Genomic DNA, 17054 nt, shown 5'->3' on the forward strand with positions numbered 1-17054 from the left:
AACCATGACAATATCAAGGAAAAAACATCATGTGAAAACATTACATGTAAATTTTTCAAATTATGCTTTGAGGACAAAGCATCCCTGAAGAGGGAGACAATGTAATCAACATAAAGTACATATAATAATAATATATTTAAAAGGGAAATGTTCAAAAGATATGTGCCTATTCATGTAATGTGTGTGTGTGAGGATAGACACACACACACAAATGTCATGTGTTATTGCAATCATTCAATCCCTCTGTCTCTCTCTCTCTCTCTCACACACATACACACACTATATATGTATATATGGATTATTTTATCTTATCTTTTCTATGTTGGATATTTTCCTTTAATAAACTGTTGTTTATAACAGTAGAAACAAAGTCATCTTTAACAAGGAGGCAAATGCTGATAATGCATGGAGTAGAAATTGAAACTTGGATCTAAGAGTTTATGCTAACAATACTTCTGAAGGGCATGATGTCTCATTGTATGGTACAACCATCTGAATTCATATGATTTTTATTTGCATTTTTATGTCTATTTCAGGAAAAGTTAAAAATCAAATCACCTTTTACAATCAAATATTAGCAAAACACTTTTCTTGGAACCCCATTTAATGTACAAGACATTTGAGCTCATAAGTTCATTTGATGTTATCTTAAGATGAAGAACCCGTGAGAGACTTAATAAAGACATTTGAAGGAGCTTATTGACAACAAAATCGTAAGTTCTGATGATGTTATCTTAAGATGGAGAACCCATGATAGGCCTAATAAAGACATTTGAAGGAGCTTCATGAGAACCAAAATTTAAGCCTATCAAGGATGAAAAGCCTAGCTTGATAATGAGAAAAAGAGGAGACACCTCATTAGTGGCTATTCTAGTACCTAAGAAGTACTTCAATATCTTCCCTTGGACTTGCCACTTTGTAGCAAAGCTATGGCTTGGAGCAGGAATTCTAATATAAGGCCAAGAAAAGAAAAGGAAAAGACATTTTTTTTAAATTTGGAAGTAATTTGTAGCTATTATTTAATCATAAGGCATATGAATTTCCAGTCACCAATTATTAGCATGGATATTCAAATAAGAATATGTCTAGTCAGAACCTTGGATACCTAAAATTGGCAAGGTCCACACCAGATAGATTCTCCACCTGCATCCAAGGATGATACTCTGCGATCTGTTTCAATAAACACCAAGTGAAGATGAAGAACTTAATAAGACAGGTCAAGACCTTGTGCTTTGGTCATGAAAGATGAGATCACACAACCATAACACTAAAAACATCAAGCAAGAACATTAACTTGATTAGTTAATTTACCTCCCTATAGATTAGCTCTCTCAGATCATCCTTGGTTAACCTTTGCTTTTCAAACTCAAACTCCGTTTTTGAAATAGGATGTGCTGGAATTTCATTGTCAGCATTTGCTAAACCTCTGAAATATGGATGACTTAAAGCCTGCATATTTTCTCAAAGCATTAAAAATCAGATATAAATAATTAAAATGTATTCATCCTATCGATGTCAGCAAAACCAAGATTAAGATCGGTGCCATGATATTAAACATGGATGGTAACAGTGTTCTGGATTTCCATATAGAGCATCTAACGGATTCTCACCTCCTCAGCTGTTGGTCGATCTTTTGGTTCAAGTGCAAGCAACTGTTTAAGAATATCAAGTGCCAAAGGTTCTGAATTCGGGAATTTTTGGGAGAATGGTATTGGTTTCTTCTTCTGCATGCTACTTAGATACCTTCTGACCTTGTCATTCTTAATCTGAAATTACCAAGATGATCCACACAAAAGTGAAATTTCAAAATACAGAAATCTAAGATGAGAACAATGTGAAAATTTGTTTATTTCAAAAGATAAGGTCAGAATGGAATGCATTTCATAGAATTTTTGTCACAAATGATTCTGAAATGATGACCATTATGGCCCCACGTATTACCAAAGATCCAAGTATAGCTTATGATAACAAGACACCCCCAGGGGAATGTTTGGCCAAATACAGCCAAATCCACAATCATGCATCCAAACTGTAAACATAATAAAGGAAAAACAGAATGTCAACCCTGACAATTGTGTCTAGAGACAGTGTGCCAAGCATATCCGTCATGAGATCTAGCTGATGTGCGACATTCTTCCCTGGAAACAAGGGCTTTCCCATCAGAATTTCACCAAATATGCATCCTATGCTCCAGATGTCGATGGCAGGAGTGTACTGTAACATGAAAGACAGGATGTATATAACATAAATATGAATCTGAATTTTATATAACATAAACATGCATGCATCATAGCAAAGAAAGATGGAGGAAGATCAAAAATTGTCTGGGTTAAAATGGACATGAAAATATAAGGCATTAATGGACAGAATCATGCAAGAGAGAATGTAAAAAACTTCAAATGTTGAACACAAGTCTTGATAATATTTTTATTTTATTATATTAGCATTTCATTAATGACAGTGGATAATGCAAACTAGATATGCAGAATAGTTGGGGCAATTGACATCATAATTGCTAGAACTGTATGACATACAATATGAACTAGTTGAAGCCTGATAAGGGAAGAGAACAATGAGAGAAGCCACAAGCGGCACTTCTAACCTACAAGCCATAATCCCTAGTGCCCATTAACGCAGTAAGAACCTTTACATATATTTGATATGAGGACAATTAAATTTTGATTAATCACATTAAATATTGTCACAATTGAGGTACTCCATACTTCTAAATGACATCAATGCTCAGACTTACAAGCTCTTGAACATGTTGAAATTTGGCAGCATCGGGACGTATTTTACCTAAGGGAAACCCTAAGCCTCCAAAAGCAGCCCCTTGAGACCCAAGAAGGATTATATTAGTTGAAATAATTATTTGAACAAATATTTAAAAGGGAATTTGAATAATATAAATATTAATGGGAAATTCAGATTTAAATTTCCCTCCATGTTTTAATGCCGGCCTCATATAAGGGACCTTATCATATACTATATAAAGATTATCTTTGTGTGTCACCAAAAAGTAACATAGGCCAAAAAGGACATCACAACGTTGTAATGATTGGGCTTCGCATCTCTTGACTAGGCATCACATCTCTATTTTGACTAGGCATCGTATCTTTGTTCTGATTAGGGCTTTCACTCTTGGTCAAAGGGTTCATCACTATGGTTTGTGGTGATATGGGTTTCAACAACTCGCTGACTCAATTTCTCGATGGCACTGTCTTTCGCTTGGCATGACACAAGACTTTCGTATGGGATTGATCCTTCGCTCTTGGTCACAGTGATCATAGGCACTCTTGCATTAATCAATGTCATCTCAAATTCTTAATTATATGACATCGCAAGACTATTTACTCTCGCATGGTTCCAAGACTCAGGCTACAGGTCTCCCGACTCTCTCTCTCGCAACTGCTACAGGACAAGAGTTTTGCTCTTTATATAATGTCTTTGTATGACATAAAATCGCTCTCTAGTTGAAAAACTATGATCTCTCTCTCGACTATGGTGTTTGTAATAAATACGATTTCGCTCTGTCTACTATATATATGATCTCGGCTTCAACATACCTCAGTGATATATGATCATGGTTCAATTTGATATATATGTTCTCGGATCTCTGTAACTCACATTGATCTCTGCTTCTACGTAAAGGGTATATGGCTTCCTCTACAAAGTATGGTTATGATCTCACTCCTGGTATGACAATGATATTGCATTTCTAGTATAATATGACAATGATTACACAGTTACTCTGCATTATGTACGACATGGTATCATTGATATCACAAATGTATGTATGCCATTATTGACTTCACAGTTTTCACAGCAAGAACCTATGGTGCTCCCAAGTGGGTTTAGAGGGACACAAGGACGTCCTCATGGGTCTCCATGTGGATTGAAAATTCCGATAGACCATCTGTAAGGGCTAGGATGATGATATAAGCCCTTCCTCTGTAGCAGAAGACATTATCTGGACTCTGGAACATCTGCCAAGTGAATGGTACATGTGTAAAGTCGGTCGGGCATGGTGAACCAGGTGCATCATCCTCATCCAAAAGGTGGAACACAAGCAATCAACAAGTGGTGTTGGTGATCCATGAAGTACGCTCTACTATGGTGGAGGCCCATGGCTCTCAATGCTCACCCTACAAGTGCCAATTTGGCCCTCTAGAGGGCTAGGACACTATATAGGGAGACCAAACCCCAAATGGAGACCCACCTGCAATCCTACATAAGATCCAATGCGTCCCCTTGCCTTTTAATACAACAAATCATTAGAATAATCAATTAAAAGCGCTTAGAAGTCATGGAATCAATGGGACACTTCATGGTGGCATGCCCTTCCATAGTGGGCTTTGGCATGTACAACTGTCTCCAAGCTCAATAAGGAGTTAATCAAGGACCCTATTAGGTGTTTTCAGCCTTTAAAGGGGGTGACATGTCCATGGTACATCCCTCAAGTGGCAGGTGGCAAATGATATAGTAATGGAATGGAGTGGGGATCAGGGGAAACATCCAGACCACATGTCATGGCACAAGGGTAGCTATAATAGGGGAAGCCCACACCTAGGTATATGAGTGTAGGAGGGAGCAAATCATGGTACATAAGTTACCCCAGCCTTTGTTTTTCCACCCTTCTTCATATGCCTTTTGCCTTTGATTGATTTTTCTTCATAACTGCTCAGGGCTCCAAGGACTGAGAGCATGATTTGTAATATATAGAAGTGGATACCCCCTTAAGGTGAGGCAGTTCATCACCCACCAGGGGTTGGGACAATCATGGGTTCCTTAATGATGGAAGAAGCTCATCTAGGGCCCATAGGAACCAGGTTTATGGCCATGGATAAGGGGTAGAGCTCATGTTTGGCTTTTGCCCACGTGTTAAATTTGTATGTCCCGACCATCTTTTTCATTTTGTGGTACATTTCCTATTGAGAGTGGCCAAATTATACTTTTATTTTCTTTTTAGCTGCATCAACCTTTGGGGTATCATTTCAGGCCCGACCCAAGGTGTGGACAAGGGGAAGGGGAGGCTAACCCTATGTAGACCCAGTGGACACATGTGGACCTGGATGGGAAAAATGATGAATGGGGTTAAAATGAGTGGAAGGGGGGTGATGTATATGGAGTCGGGAAGTAGAACCACGCAACCAAAATCGGGATTTCCCACGTAGAGCCAACCCTAAATCTAATGGCCAGTAAAGGAGATCCCACAAGACTAGGATACAAGGGTAAGCACGAAATCTAGAATGGAGACAAGAATACAAACCTAACCCACTCTTCCCGACGAATCCCCCCACCAACCCATGCCCAAAAGTGTCCATAACAAGTAGGGAAAATTACTCAACTACACCAATGAAAGCCATACCTTCAGGGTTGGGAGGCCCACCTTCAAACATACAATCATAACAATAGGGTGAGGGACCACATGGTAGGCTCAGGTGGCAGAGATAAGGGCACATTGAGCTATCTAGTGGCTGCAAGGGGCTGCTGACTTGAGGACCATCTAGGAGAGAAATTGTCTCCTATACATACTACCAACAGGTGGTGGGTAACAGGTATCAATATCTAAGAACTAGAGACAAAGCATAGATTTGAACTTGTTAGAGCTACTGAAGCACATGGACAAAATTATTGCTAAGAGATTAGAAGTTGTTTATGTTGGTAATTTGTTGAGGGAGTAATTGAGGTTTGTATTGACGACTCAGACTTGTTGAGGCTTATCATTATCTGTCAAGAAATCATTGTTCAAATTAGAATAATAAGTATTCTTGATGTATTGTTGAGCACTACATTGCTCAAATCTGTTTGTTGATCACATAGTCTTATTCATCGTTGAAGTTGCTCAAGAGTTTGTTGGGCAGAGGACTTATATCAAATTATTTTAACCATATATTGCTACTGCTATTACAATATTGATGTATGTAGCAGAACTAAGTTTTCTCAGTTGAGTGATCATTTGTTGTATATAGCTGAGAAGGGTTTGTTGATGTGCCAATGATTGTATTACAGAGAAATAGTTGGCTTTCAAGTCTTATGCTTGTGTCTCTCCTAAGGGAGACGTTGAGATGGCTTAAGGCTGGGCACAAGACAGAATTGTGGAACATTGGACTATACATGTGGGGGCATGGGTTAACAATAAGAGTGGTGGCATTTATGCAGTATTATGACAGTGATATGACAAGAGCAAAGGCATAACAACAGTGTTATTGATAGCAGTTGTTGAGCAAAGTTTTCAATGTAATCTATCTTATTCTTTTATCTTCTATCTTTAGGGTGGCATGGTGGTGCAAGATGGAGAGTGAAGTCTCCTTCAAGTTGGAGCCTGAGAACACTTCAGGGTCATAGGATGGTGCTAGGGCAAGTTGGAGCATCCTTTCAGTTGGAGGTGATAAAACCAAAGGGTTGGAGCCTACTTCTAGTTGGAACTAGTAAATCAGGGTGTTGGAGCAGATAAATTAGGGGGTTGGAACCTCCTTCCAGTTATTGTTGGAGAATCTTAGAAGTTGGAGCTTCTTGCTGATGTAATTTTTAAAGTACTATATTAAAAGTGTTCGATGGTTTTTCTTTCAGAAGGATTTCCACCTAAAAATCTCTTGTGTACTGACTTTGACATTGTGCATTGTTAAATGGTTTTACTAATTGTTCATGTCATGTGATGTTGATCTATGTTTTGATCTAATGCTAATGTTATTTAATGCTTTCAAGATTAAATTAACTAATTGAGGTGAAATACGTGTTCACCCCCTCTTAGTATTTCCAACAAGTTTTCCAGAGATCAGGGTGGAACAAGATGGAGTGTGTAAAAGGTGTGCGCTTGGCAAGCAAGCCAAGACTGTGTATCCTCATAGTGGAACCAAGTCTAAGGGAGTGTTATACTTAGTGCACTCAAATATCTATGGTCTTATGTATGTGACATCAATCACAGGGTCTTTATACTTTAAAATGTTCGTAAATGATTTTTCAGAAAACTTAGATCTACTTCCTAAAGACTAAGGATGAAGTCTGTGATCGGTTTCAAGAGTTCAAAGCTCTAGTGGAGAACTAGACTCAGAAGACAATTAAGGTGTTGAGATCTGATAATAGGGGGGAGTATACCTCCAACAAATTCTATGATTTTTGTAGGGAAGTGAGGATTAAGAAGCTCACGGTACCTTACAACCCTCAACAAAATGGGATTGTCAAGAGGAAGAGCAAGACCATAACTGAGGCAATGAGGGAAATGATCTATGACCAGGAATTGCCTATGTTTTTGTGGGCAAAGGCATACAGTACAATTGTGTATCTACAGAACAGGGGTCCTCACAGGATATTGTAGGACGTCACTCCTAAGGAGATGTTCACAATAGTGAAATTGGATGTGATCCATTTGCGCATCTTCAGTAGTCCATTTTATGTTCACATTCCCATAAAGAAGAAGACCAAGTTGGAGCCCTTATTAAAAAGGGGCGTATTTGTGGGCTACAGTGAGGTCTCAAAGGCCTATCGAGTCTACATTCAAAGATAGAGGAAGGTGATCTTGAGTTGAGATGTCAGAATTGATGAGGGCAGGACCCTTACGAGATCTCATGAGAAAGAGCCAACAATGGTAGAGGATCGGGAGCAAGAAGGTCCTAAGGCTGAAAAGGGACCAACAACACTTGCAGGAGGGACTCATTCAACAAATCTGGAGGAGGAGCAAGATATTCCTCCGAGCTCTAGCAGGAGGAGGCCAAGATGGGTTGAGCATACCTTGAGCAATGTTGAGGAGCATTTGGAGGCTCCTCACAACACTTTCAGGGAGAGAAAACTACCGACAAGATTTTCTAGTTATTTGGCATTAATGAGCAGCATAAGTGAGTTTGATCCTTCCACTTTTGGGGAGGCTATAAATAAGCATGTCTAAAGGGATGCCATGGTGGAGGAGCTCATGGTAGCTTACAACCCTCAACAAAATGGGATTGTCGGGAGGAAGACTAGGACCATAATGGAGGCAATGAGGGAAATGATCTATGATTAGGAATTGCATATGCTTTTGTGAGCAGAGGCCTACAATACAATTGCATATCTCCAAAACAGGAGTCCTCAGAGGATATTGGAGGATGCAACTCTTGAGGAGATGCTTACAATAGTGAAATCAAATGTGAGCCATTTGTGCATCTTCGGTAGTCCATTTTATGTTCCTATTCCCACAAAGACTAAGTTGGAGCCCAATTAACAAGGGGTGTATTTGTGGACTACATTGAGGTCTCAAAGGCCTACCGAGTCTACATTCCAAGACAGAGCAAGGTGACTTTGAGTCAAGATATCAGAATTAATGAGGTCAAGACCTTTATGAGATCTCACGAGAAAGAGCCCGCAGTGGTAGAGGATTGGGAACAAGAAGCTCCTAAGCCTAAAAAGGGACAACAGCACTAGCAACAGGGACTCATTCAGCAGATCTGGAGGAGGAGCTAGATATTCCTTCGAGCTCTAACAGGAGGAGGCCAATATGGGCCGAGCAGACCTTAAGCAATGTTCAGTAGAATTTGGAGGCTCCAAGCAGCACTTTCAGGCAGACCAGACCACCAAAAAGATTTTCTAGTTATTTGGCATTGATGAGCAGTGTCAGTGAGTTTGAGCCTTCCACTTTTGAGGAGGCTATAGATAAGCATGTCTGAAGGGACGCCATGGTGGAGTATATATCCATCATAAGCAAGGATGTATGGGACATAATGCCGAGAACGGAGGAAAAGTCTGTGGTCACTTCTCGATGGACCTATAAGATCAAATGTGCAGCTGATGGCAGTGTCGAGAAGTACATAGCGAGGTTCATGGCAAGAGGGTTGTCCCAGAAGGAGGGAGTGGATTATGAGGAGACATTCACACCTATTTCTAGATATGCATCCATTAGAGCAATTATGTCCATTGCCTTAGAGATGGCATGGAGGATACATTAGATGGATGTGAAGACTGCTTTCCTCAGTGGAGTGATTGAGGAGGATTTGTATATTGAGCACCCTCAGGATTTTGAGGTGCATGGGAGAGATTCCCACGTATGCAAGTTGAAGAAGGCCCTTTATGCACTGAAGCAGGCTCCACGCGCATGATATGCCTGGATCGATGGATATCTTCTTGATTTGAGATTTGCCAAGAGCAAGGCAGATCCCAAATTGTACTATGTACTTATTGAGGGTGAGATTCTCATCTTGGTACTTTATGTGGACGATCTCTTCTTGACAAGATCAGATAAGCTCATAGGGATGCCCAACGAGGATTGAGCTTCGGAGCACAAGATGAAGGACATTGTCTTGATGCACTACTTTTTGGGATTCAAGGTGTGGCAATACCGAGGAGAGATTTTCCTTGAACCGGGAAAGTATGCAGTTGAGATCTTGAGGAGGTTTAGGATGGAGGATTGCAGGCCTATGTCTACACCGATGATCACTAACTTGAAGAAGCTAAGTGCTTCTGAAGGCGAGTTGGTGGACCCCACAAGGTACAAGAAGTTGATAGGTTTTTTGATGTATTTGGTGAAAACTAGGCAAGATATAAGTTTTGTTGTGAACACACTTGGCCAATTCATGGTCGAGCTAAGATAGGTTCATTAGGTGGTAGCGAAGTGTTGAATTTTCTACAAGCTATATAGTAGAATTCTATTTTCTACCAACTAATTACTTCCTAATGATTTACAGTATTCTTATGCCACTGGTATCATTAAGAAATTACACTTAAGAAAATATCAATAGTAAATGAAATGGAAACAATAAAATCATAGAAAGACAGCCATGCACAATAGAGACAATATTTTTACCTTGGGAACCCCAACCTTGGGAGAAAACCGAACAATTTTTCTTTAGGAGAAATTATTCTTTAGCAAGGTTTACAAATCCAATTTGTCTAGAAATCTGTGCCAATATCCAAATCAAAAGTCCCAGTCAAGTCCAATCAAACTCCAACAATTAAACATTGGTCAAACCAGCCAAAATTCAATGTTGGTAAAACAGTCATCCTACGATCAAATTCGGCCCTGTGGTCAAAGTGCAGCCTATGGTCAACCCTACAACCTGCAGTCAACTTTCCGGCCTAGTAAAATCTCAGTCAAGCAACTCAATCAACAATCAACACATACCCCTTTTCTCCACACGTGCAGCTATCCGAGAGACCTTACAAAGATGAAGAAGAAACTCGCATGGTAGTCAAAATGAAATGTCACATCACATATATATACTTGTCGAATGGTGGTAAAATTACCCAAGGGACACACCCTTTCACTCCCTAAGCCAACTTGACTTCTTGGGCTGATTTGGATACCTTCAAAATAAATTTATTTAATTTTTCTAGGCCATACGGGAATACCTCTTGATGCTAAAAACAAATGACACTCCCTCATAGCGAGGGAGGCATTCTCCTTGGATGCAACATATCTCCCCTTAGCAGGAATTTCTCCTCCACAAGAAAAGTTTATGAGCTTGCTATGTTGGTGCATTTCTATAGATCACTACATCCTAGAGTAGGAAATGAGTATCATGGGCCATTTTCCCCTTTCCAAATCAGTGTGACCCAACCAAGGTCCTTTATGGTTCATCAAATAAATGTATCAATCTCCTTTGGTCAAATTAGCATGACCTGACCAAATTCCTTCATGGCTTCTCAAGAGAGGATCTGCCTCTGGACCATTCACCCTTGGCTAGATCAGCATGGCCCAACGAAGTCCTTTATGGCTTCTTCGGTTGATTTCATTTATCTCCTCTAGTCAAATCAGCATGACCCAGCCAAAGTCCTTCATGGCTACTCAAGTGAACGTATCCATCTCCCCTGATCAAATCAATATGACCCAGCCAAGTTCGTCTAGCTTCTCAGGAGACAGTTTGCCCGTTCTTGCAAAAGACATAACCACTCCCTCTCAACGAGGGAAACATTTTGCATCACGCCAAGCTTATCCCTGAAGTATACAAACTTCGCTCTAGACAGAAGCTTGGTGAGAACGTCTGTAATCTACTCATCTATGGATATGTGTCGAAGCTTCACTGCTCCCTTTTGCATTGTTGAGAAATCAGGTACAATGTGTACAAGTATTATTTCTGAGCTACTGATAATTATCTGCGAATTATTAGGGCTTCTTTTAATCTTTCTTCTGCATCAAATAATTATACTTCAGAAATTCAACTAATAGCAATGACAAGAAAGTAGATATCACAAAAGACAAGAGACACCAGAGATAGGCCAAAGGCCAGGGAAAAACCCACAAGGGGAAAACCCAACAACTTCCTTAGATATTCAATCCAACAAGAGATATCAAAGTCAAATTATGGTCAAAATAGCTAGCTTCACCAAGTGTCCAAGTCAGCCCTCCATCACAACTGTCAACCACAGGAGTCACCACAAATTATCTGTATTAGTTTGGATCTCTATCATACCAGTCACCACAGACCTTTGTAAGGGTTTAGATCTCTGTCACATAATACATCACAAACTTTTGTACTAATTCGGATTTCTGCCAATCACCATAGGTTCGGATCTCTCTCTTTGCACATTATCACAGACCTTAAGTTTGTATCTTTGTCAATCACTACAAGTTCAAATCTCTCTGTCTCGGCCTTCTATCATAGAATATTAGTCACAGGACACTATAGGATCGGATCTCTCACAATCTTGGTCTTCTATCACGGAATGCTAGTCACAGGACACCACAGGTTCAAATCTCTCACAGTCTTTCGGTCCTTTACTTCATATACTAACCATAGCCTTTGGCTCTTCTAACAAAGGGATGATCACAATATGTGCAGTCTCCTACTTCCACAAAAAATCGACTTCTTTGCATAAAGCGATACCACAAATAAATCCAATCTTGTTATTTCCTTGATCTACTCCTTAACTTACTTCGTATGCCCAAAGATGTATTACTTCTTGCTCAAACGAATTGTCCCTTTGAGAGGAGGAAGAATGATTTCAATTTATAGCTAATCAGGAGGTTGAATGGGTGCCAAAGGAGACTAAGACAACTTAAGGAGAAGGGAGGCGACTTGGAAACTTGGGGCTCTAAATAAACTTCAAATCTGAATTTAACAAAAAATAATTTTGATATGCACATTAAGATCATGCTTTACATGTACAACAATGATGAATATATTAATATGAAAACCAACCATAGCTACAAACTTCAACACTCCCTCTTAGCTAGGGAGGTATTCATAATGACTATCAAGATAATCTTAGGTTGACAAATTTTCTAAGGAAATATCAATATTAAGATAAGCATCATCATCAATATTAGATTCACCAACATCATCATAATCATGTTTCACCATCAAACTGTTGAGAATTCAATAGGGCAATGTATATGTTAATTCTCTTAACTTGATAATTGCTTGTGTTACCTTTTTACTTATTAGCTTTGATCTTTCTTATTCCAGTGTGCAATACATCAAACAACTACCAAAATAACAAGAACAATGACACATTTTATAGGCTGCAATCCAGGCCCAAAACCCCTCCTCTTGAGGGACAAACCCATAAAATCTCTTCTTATCTTTCATATATTTCAATTGACAAATACCATGACCTAAACTCAGACAAATACTATCCAATATCAAGTCTTCCTCGTCATCCTGCTGAAATATATTCGACCTCCCAGTAGATCCGAAATTCTGCTACCCAGCAATTGTTGCTACTTCTCTAGGAGACTTTGATCTCCCTCTAATTTGCCTTCCCCTTGACCTCGCTTGGCTTGACTTGAGTCCTAGGGCTAGTAAGATGCCCTAAGAGACCTTCGCTTGCTTCCTTCTCTCTTGCTTCCAAAATCAAACCTCAGACTAGCCCAACGCAGAAACCCTAACTTTGCATTTCTAGAAGAATGGAGTGAGACCCAAACACTTCGACTTCTGTGTCCTTCTCTTCTTCACACTTCCTTCTTCAACCTTCTTCTTTTGCCTTCTTCGCATAAGATATGAGTGAATGAATGATCCAAATGGAGGACGGGTTCCTCTTATTTATAGGCTCCTTCAAGGGTGGGCGTAGCTCTTGATGTAGGCCGACTTGACAGCCCATTAGGCCGACTTGATCTTGGAGGTATTTTGGCATTTTCAAGACAACATAAATTTTCCTTTACAATTTACAATGTGCCCATATGGTCTTCCATATATGACAATGGATCTTATACCTAGGACAAACCCTAGAAGCACTCAATGGGTGCTTGACCTATAAAATAAAAAGAACCTAAGCATGAAACCCATGCTCCAATAATAATAATAATTTCTTTTTCATTTTATATATACAAGAATACATTTCATACTAATGAAGGCCGAACCTAGTTACACAACACTCCCTCTTAACTAGGGAGGTATTCATAAGAGGTACATGGTCATTCTCAATCTAAAGAGATCTCATAAGAAGAGTCGAATTGGTAACCCATCTGTCTAGCATCATAATAACCAGCATTGCCATATAGCAAGGGCTTGACTAACAACTCTATCTCTCCATAAGATCAGAGCACAATGTTGACGAGACCAATGATGTATAGACACCATCATCATTGTCTCTCCAAGGTACATACCCCACCTGGGTGTTCACAAAGTATGACCTCCCATTGGACTATACTTATCTTGGGTAGCTAATCCTCAAAGAATATCGGTCCATGACTATGAAGCAACAAAACTGTTTATAGGCTTGTTAACTTAATGTAAAAATACACAAGAGGTATTTTGTAATAACAATTTATTATATATAAAAATGTACAAGTGATGAATGTTACAATGAGGCCCTGCTTTTATACCTAGGCAGGTGCCCTTTCATGATTAGGCATGTCTTTTAGACATCTCTTTTCACTTTACTAATGACTATTTAACATGATCATTACTTGATTATTTAGTTTACATTTATTTATATTATTGCTATTTTATACCATTTATATTCGTAACATTACCCCTTCCTTCAAAAGCTTTGTCCTCGAAAAGTTATATTTATGAAAATTTTCTTCATCTTACGTTTTGTCATCTCGACATATGTGACTCGACGTCATTGGTAGCTCAGCTTGTATAATTCACTAGTAACACTGTCTTGAACCCAGGGTTATATCTATTCACCCTTTTTTTCATTTTATTATTTATCTATAATAATAGTTTTTTTTCATTTGAATAATAATTAAATAATTATTTTTAAATTATTGAATTAATTATATAATTAATATATATATATATATATATATATATATATATATATATATATATATATATATATATATATATATATATATATAACTAAACTGCTTACAACACAATGAAATAGTATAACCCCAAATGAAGGGACATGACTGGATAACTACGTTGACCTGATGGATAACATTGACGGGACCACGGAATGGAGGAGGAACACAAACAGGAACAGGAGTGGTCAACGTGCTTACTGGAACAGGAACAAGAGTGGTCGACGTGCTTACTAGAACAAGAACAGGAGTGCAGACCATCTTGCAGTTTGTAGTATGCAACATCGACAAGGCAGAGAAAAGGGTGTCGGCCGAGAACGCGGTGCATGGTAGCGTGGTCAATGGCAGTGTGGACGGCAACGTTGTCAATTGGCAGCAGTCCATTTTGGGGCCCATACATTACCATTACCATTACCAATTTCCAAGAAAATGTTCACAACAAGTTTCACCAAATCCCTGTCAATCTACTCTCCCTCGCGCTCTCGCTTTATCAAATCCAACACACCACTCTTCACATCCATCCACACGTGATCATACCTAAGCTCACGGAAGCAGAGCAACGCAACTTCTCTGAGACTAGGCAGCACAACACCCATTCTTCCGCCCACGAAGTAGAGATCCAAATGAGAGAACATGTGTGACATGTATTGGACCATAAGCTTGTAATTTTCCCATTTCTTAAATTCCCTAGAAATGAACTCACCACTCTATTGTTTACTCAATGTTGGTAAAACCACCAAAGATATGTATAATTAAAACGACTTCCTATACATTTCGTACAGTCGCTGATGGTGGTCATGAGGATGCTTTTGGGAACACAGTTGGAAAATAGTCATATAAACCTTTGTAAAGTCTCCTTCAACTCTTTTTCTCAAGTTTCCAAAACCTCTGGAGATCAAAGCCCGTCCTTCCTCAAAAAAATCATAAATTTTCCAGAAAATAATATGTTCATGAACAATATCATTTCTTTGGGCCCAAGCTCTGACCTCTTTAAAGTTGCCATGAAACTTCAATTGATAAGGTACTCTTTGAAATTGTTGGGAAGATTGAATGCTACTGGCAACCGTTAATTTCCCTAATCATTGTTCTGATAGCCTTTGATACGGTGGAGAGCGAGAGCGAACTCGACATTGCCCCAATTGGACACCAGGAGTAATTGGTTCTCTACGAGGAGCAATTGGATCACTAGTAACTTGGAGGTCGGGTCTAAGACATTCCAAAAATATTCTACTAATATCAATGTTAGTGTGTTTTATTAGCACCTTATTCTTGTATTCCTCGTTGTCAGCCAATCTAACTATAAATTCTTCTTCATCGGATGGTGGGTCAAGTTTACCAAATTCATTGAAGGGAACATGTTGCACAACTTCAAATGTTTCAAGGTCATCTTCATCATTATCATCATCATCATATTCATAGTCATCTTCGTTTTTAAGATCATCTTCATTCTCATCATAATCTGAAATTGACATAACCTCTTTCTGATCTTCTGTAGAATGTGGTGATTCTTCATCAAAAGTATTTTCTTCTTTTTCTTCTTCCACATTTTCCTCTTCATCATCATCTTCCTCATTGTTATGATATTGTTCATCTTCTTGTTTCTCAAGATAGTCCTCATCCACATCATCTTCATTTCGATCATTATCTTGATCTATATCATTCTCATCCATATCAAGACCAACTTCATCGAAATCATCATCTTGATCTATATCAGATTCATCGGAATCATCATCTTGATCATTTTCTGCAACATCTTCATCTTCAACATTATAATCATCTAATGCTTCACCTTGTTTCGTTTCACCATCGCTATCATCTTCCTTACTATCGATTTCCTCTAGACTTGCCTTAACTATTGCATATGATTTTTCCCATTGTTGAAACTTTTCTTGAATTTTACTAAACTACTCAATGAGTTCAGGACGTAAACGTAAAGGCATATTGTGCAACAAACAACATTCAAAGACTCACATGGTTATATTGTGCAGCGGATAATGTTCAAAGTCTTACATGACTTTGATACCACTTAAGCAACAAAAATATAGGCTTGTTGACTAAATGTAAAAATACACAAGAGGTATTTTGTAATAATAATTTATTATATATAAAAATGTACAAGTGATGAATGTTACAATGAGGTTCTGCTTTTATACCTAGGTAAGTGCCCTTACATGATTAGGCATGTCTTTTCACTTAACTAATGACTATTTAACATAACCATTACTTGATTATTTATTTTTACATTTATTTATATTTATTGCTATTTTATATAATTTACATTCGTAACAGACTACTTTTATATTGAATGCCCTACCACATTCTCAAAGAGCACTGAATGCCATATGGTTACCCAATCCTCCATTCTTTCTTCTTGAGTGAAGACAAGAATGTTGTGTCTATCTCTCCCTCTCAATTTGGGAGGACAAATCCACCAAACCAAGCTTGTCCCTTAATTATACAAGCTTCTTGTTTGGAAGTGATTTCGTCAATATGTCAGCTACCTGCTCATCAGTGGAGATATACTGTAGCTGTGCCATACCATTTTCTACTAGCTCTCGTATATTGTGATACTTGTTGTTGATATGCTTTGTCTTCCCATGAAACACTGGGTCCTCAAAAAACGAATACAACTGGTGTTATCACAACGTATCACTGTAGGGTTCATCGGTACTTTAAATAAGTCAGATAACAACTTCCTTAACCAAACCGCTTCTCGGCTAACTTCACATGCTGCAACATACACAATTTCAGTGCTACTCAAAGCAATGGTATCTTGCTTTCTACTCATCCATGAGACCATAGATGATCCCAAACTAAAACATCCTCCTGTAGTGATTCTTCCATCCTGTTCACTGCCTCCCCAATCAGAATCTGTATAACCAGTCAATTGATC

General features: G+C 38.7%; 1 protein-coding gene across 4 annotated transcripts in view; it reads right to left on the minus strand.

The window, feature by feature from the left end:
* The window catches only part of LOC149168312 (mitogen-activated protein kinase 9-like), a 330675-nt gene that overhangs the window by 89297 nt on the left and 224324 nt on the right, over positions 1-17054 (minus strand). For 2 of the 4 annotated variants that reach the window (XR_016259748.1, XM_089428258.1), the window contains exons 5-8: positions 2065-2214; positions 1611-1766; positions 1312-1449; positions 1097-1170 (exon numbers count right to left, since the gene is read on the minus strand). Coding sequence is in view for 3 of the 4 variants with exons in the window: in XM_089428258.1 (XP_089284384.1) it covers positions 1097-1170; positions 1312-1449; positions 1611-1766; positions 2065-2214 (518 nt within the window). In the remaining variant the exon portion in view is untranslated. The remainder of the gene's footprint in view (positions 1-1096; positions 1171-1311; positions 1450-1610; positions 1767-2064; positions 2215-17054) is intronic. The other 2 variants (XM_089428259.1, XM_089428260.1) reach the window with 2 other exon arrangements.

This window comes from Pinus tabuliformis, chromosome 4_2 (genome assembly GCF_031772625.1).
Source record: "Pinus tabuliformis cultivar Carrire ecotype Pingquan chromosome 4_2, CPIR1, whole genome shotgun sequence".
In the NCBI taxonomy this organism is placed as follows: Eukaryota; Viridiplantae; Streptophyta; class Pinopsida; order Pinales; family Pinaceae; genus Pinus; species Pinus tabuliformis.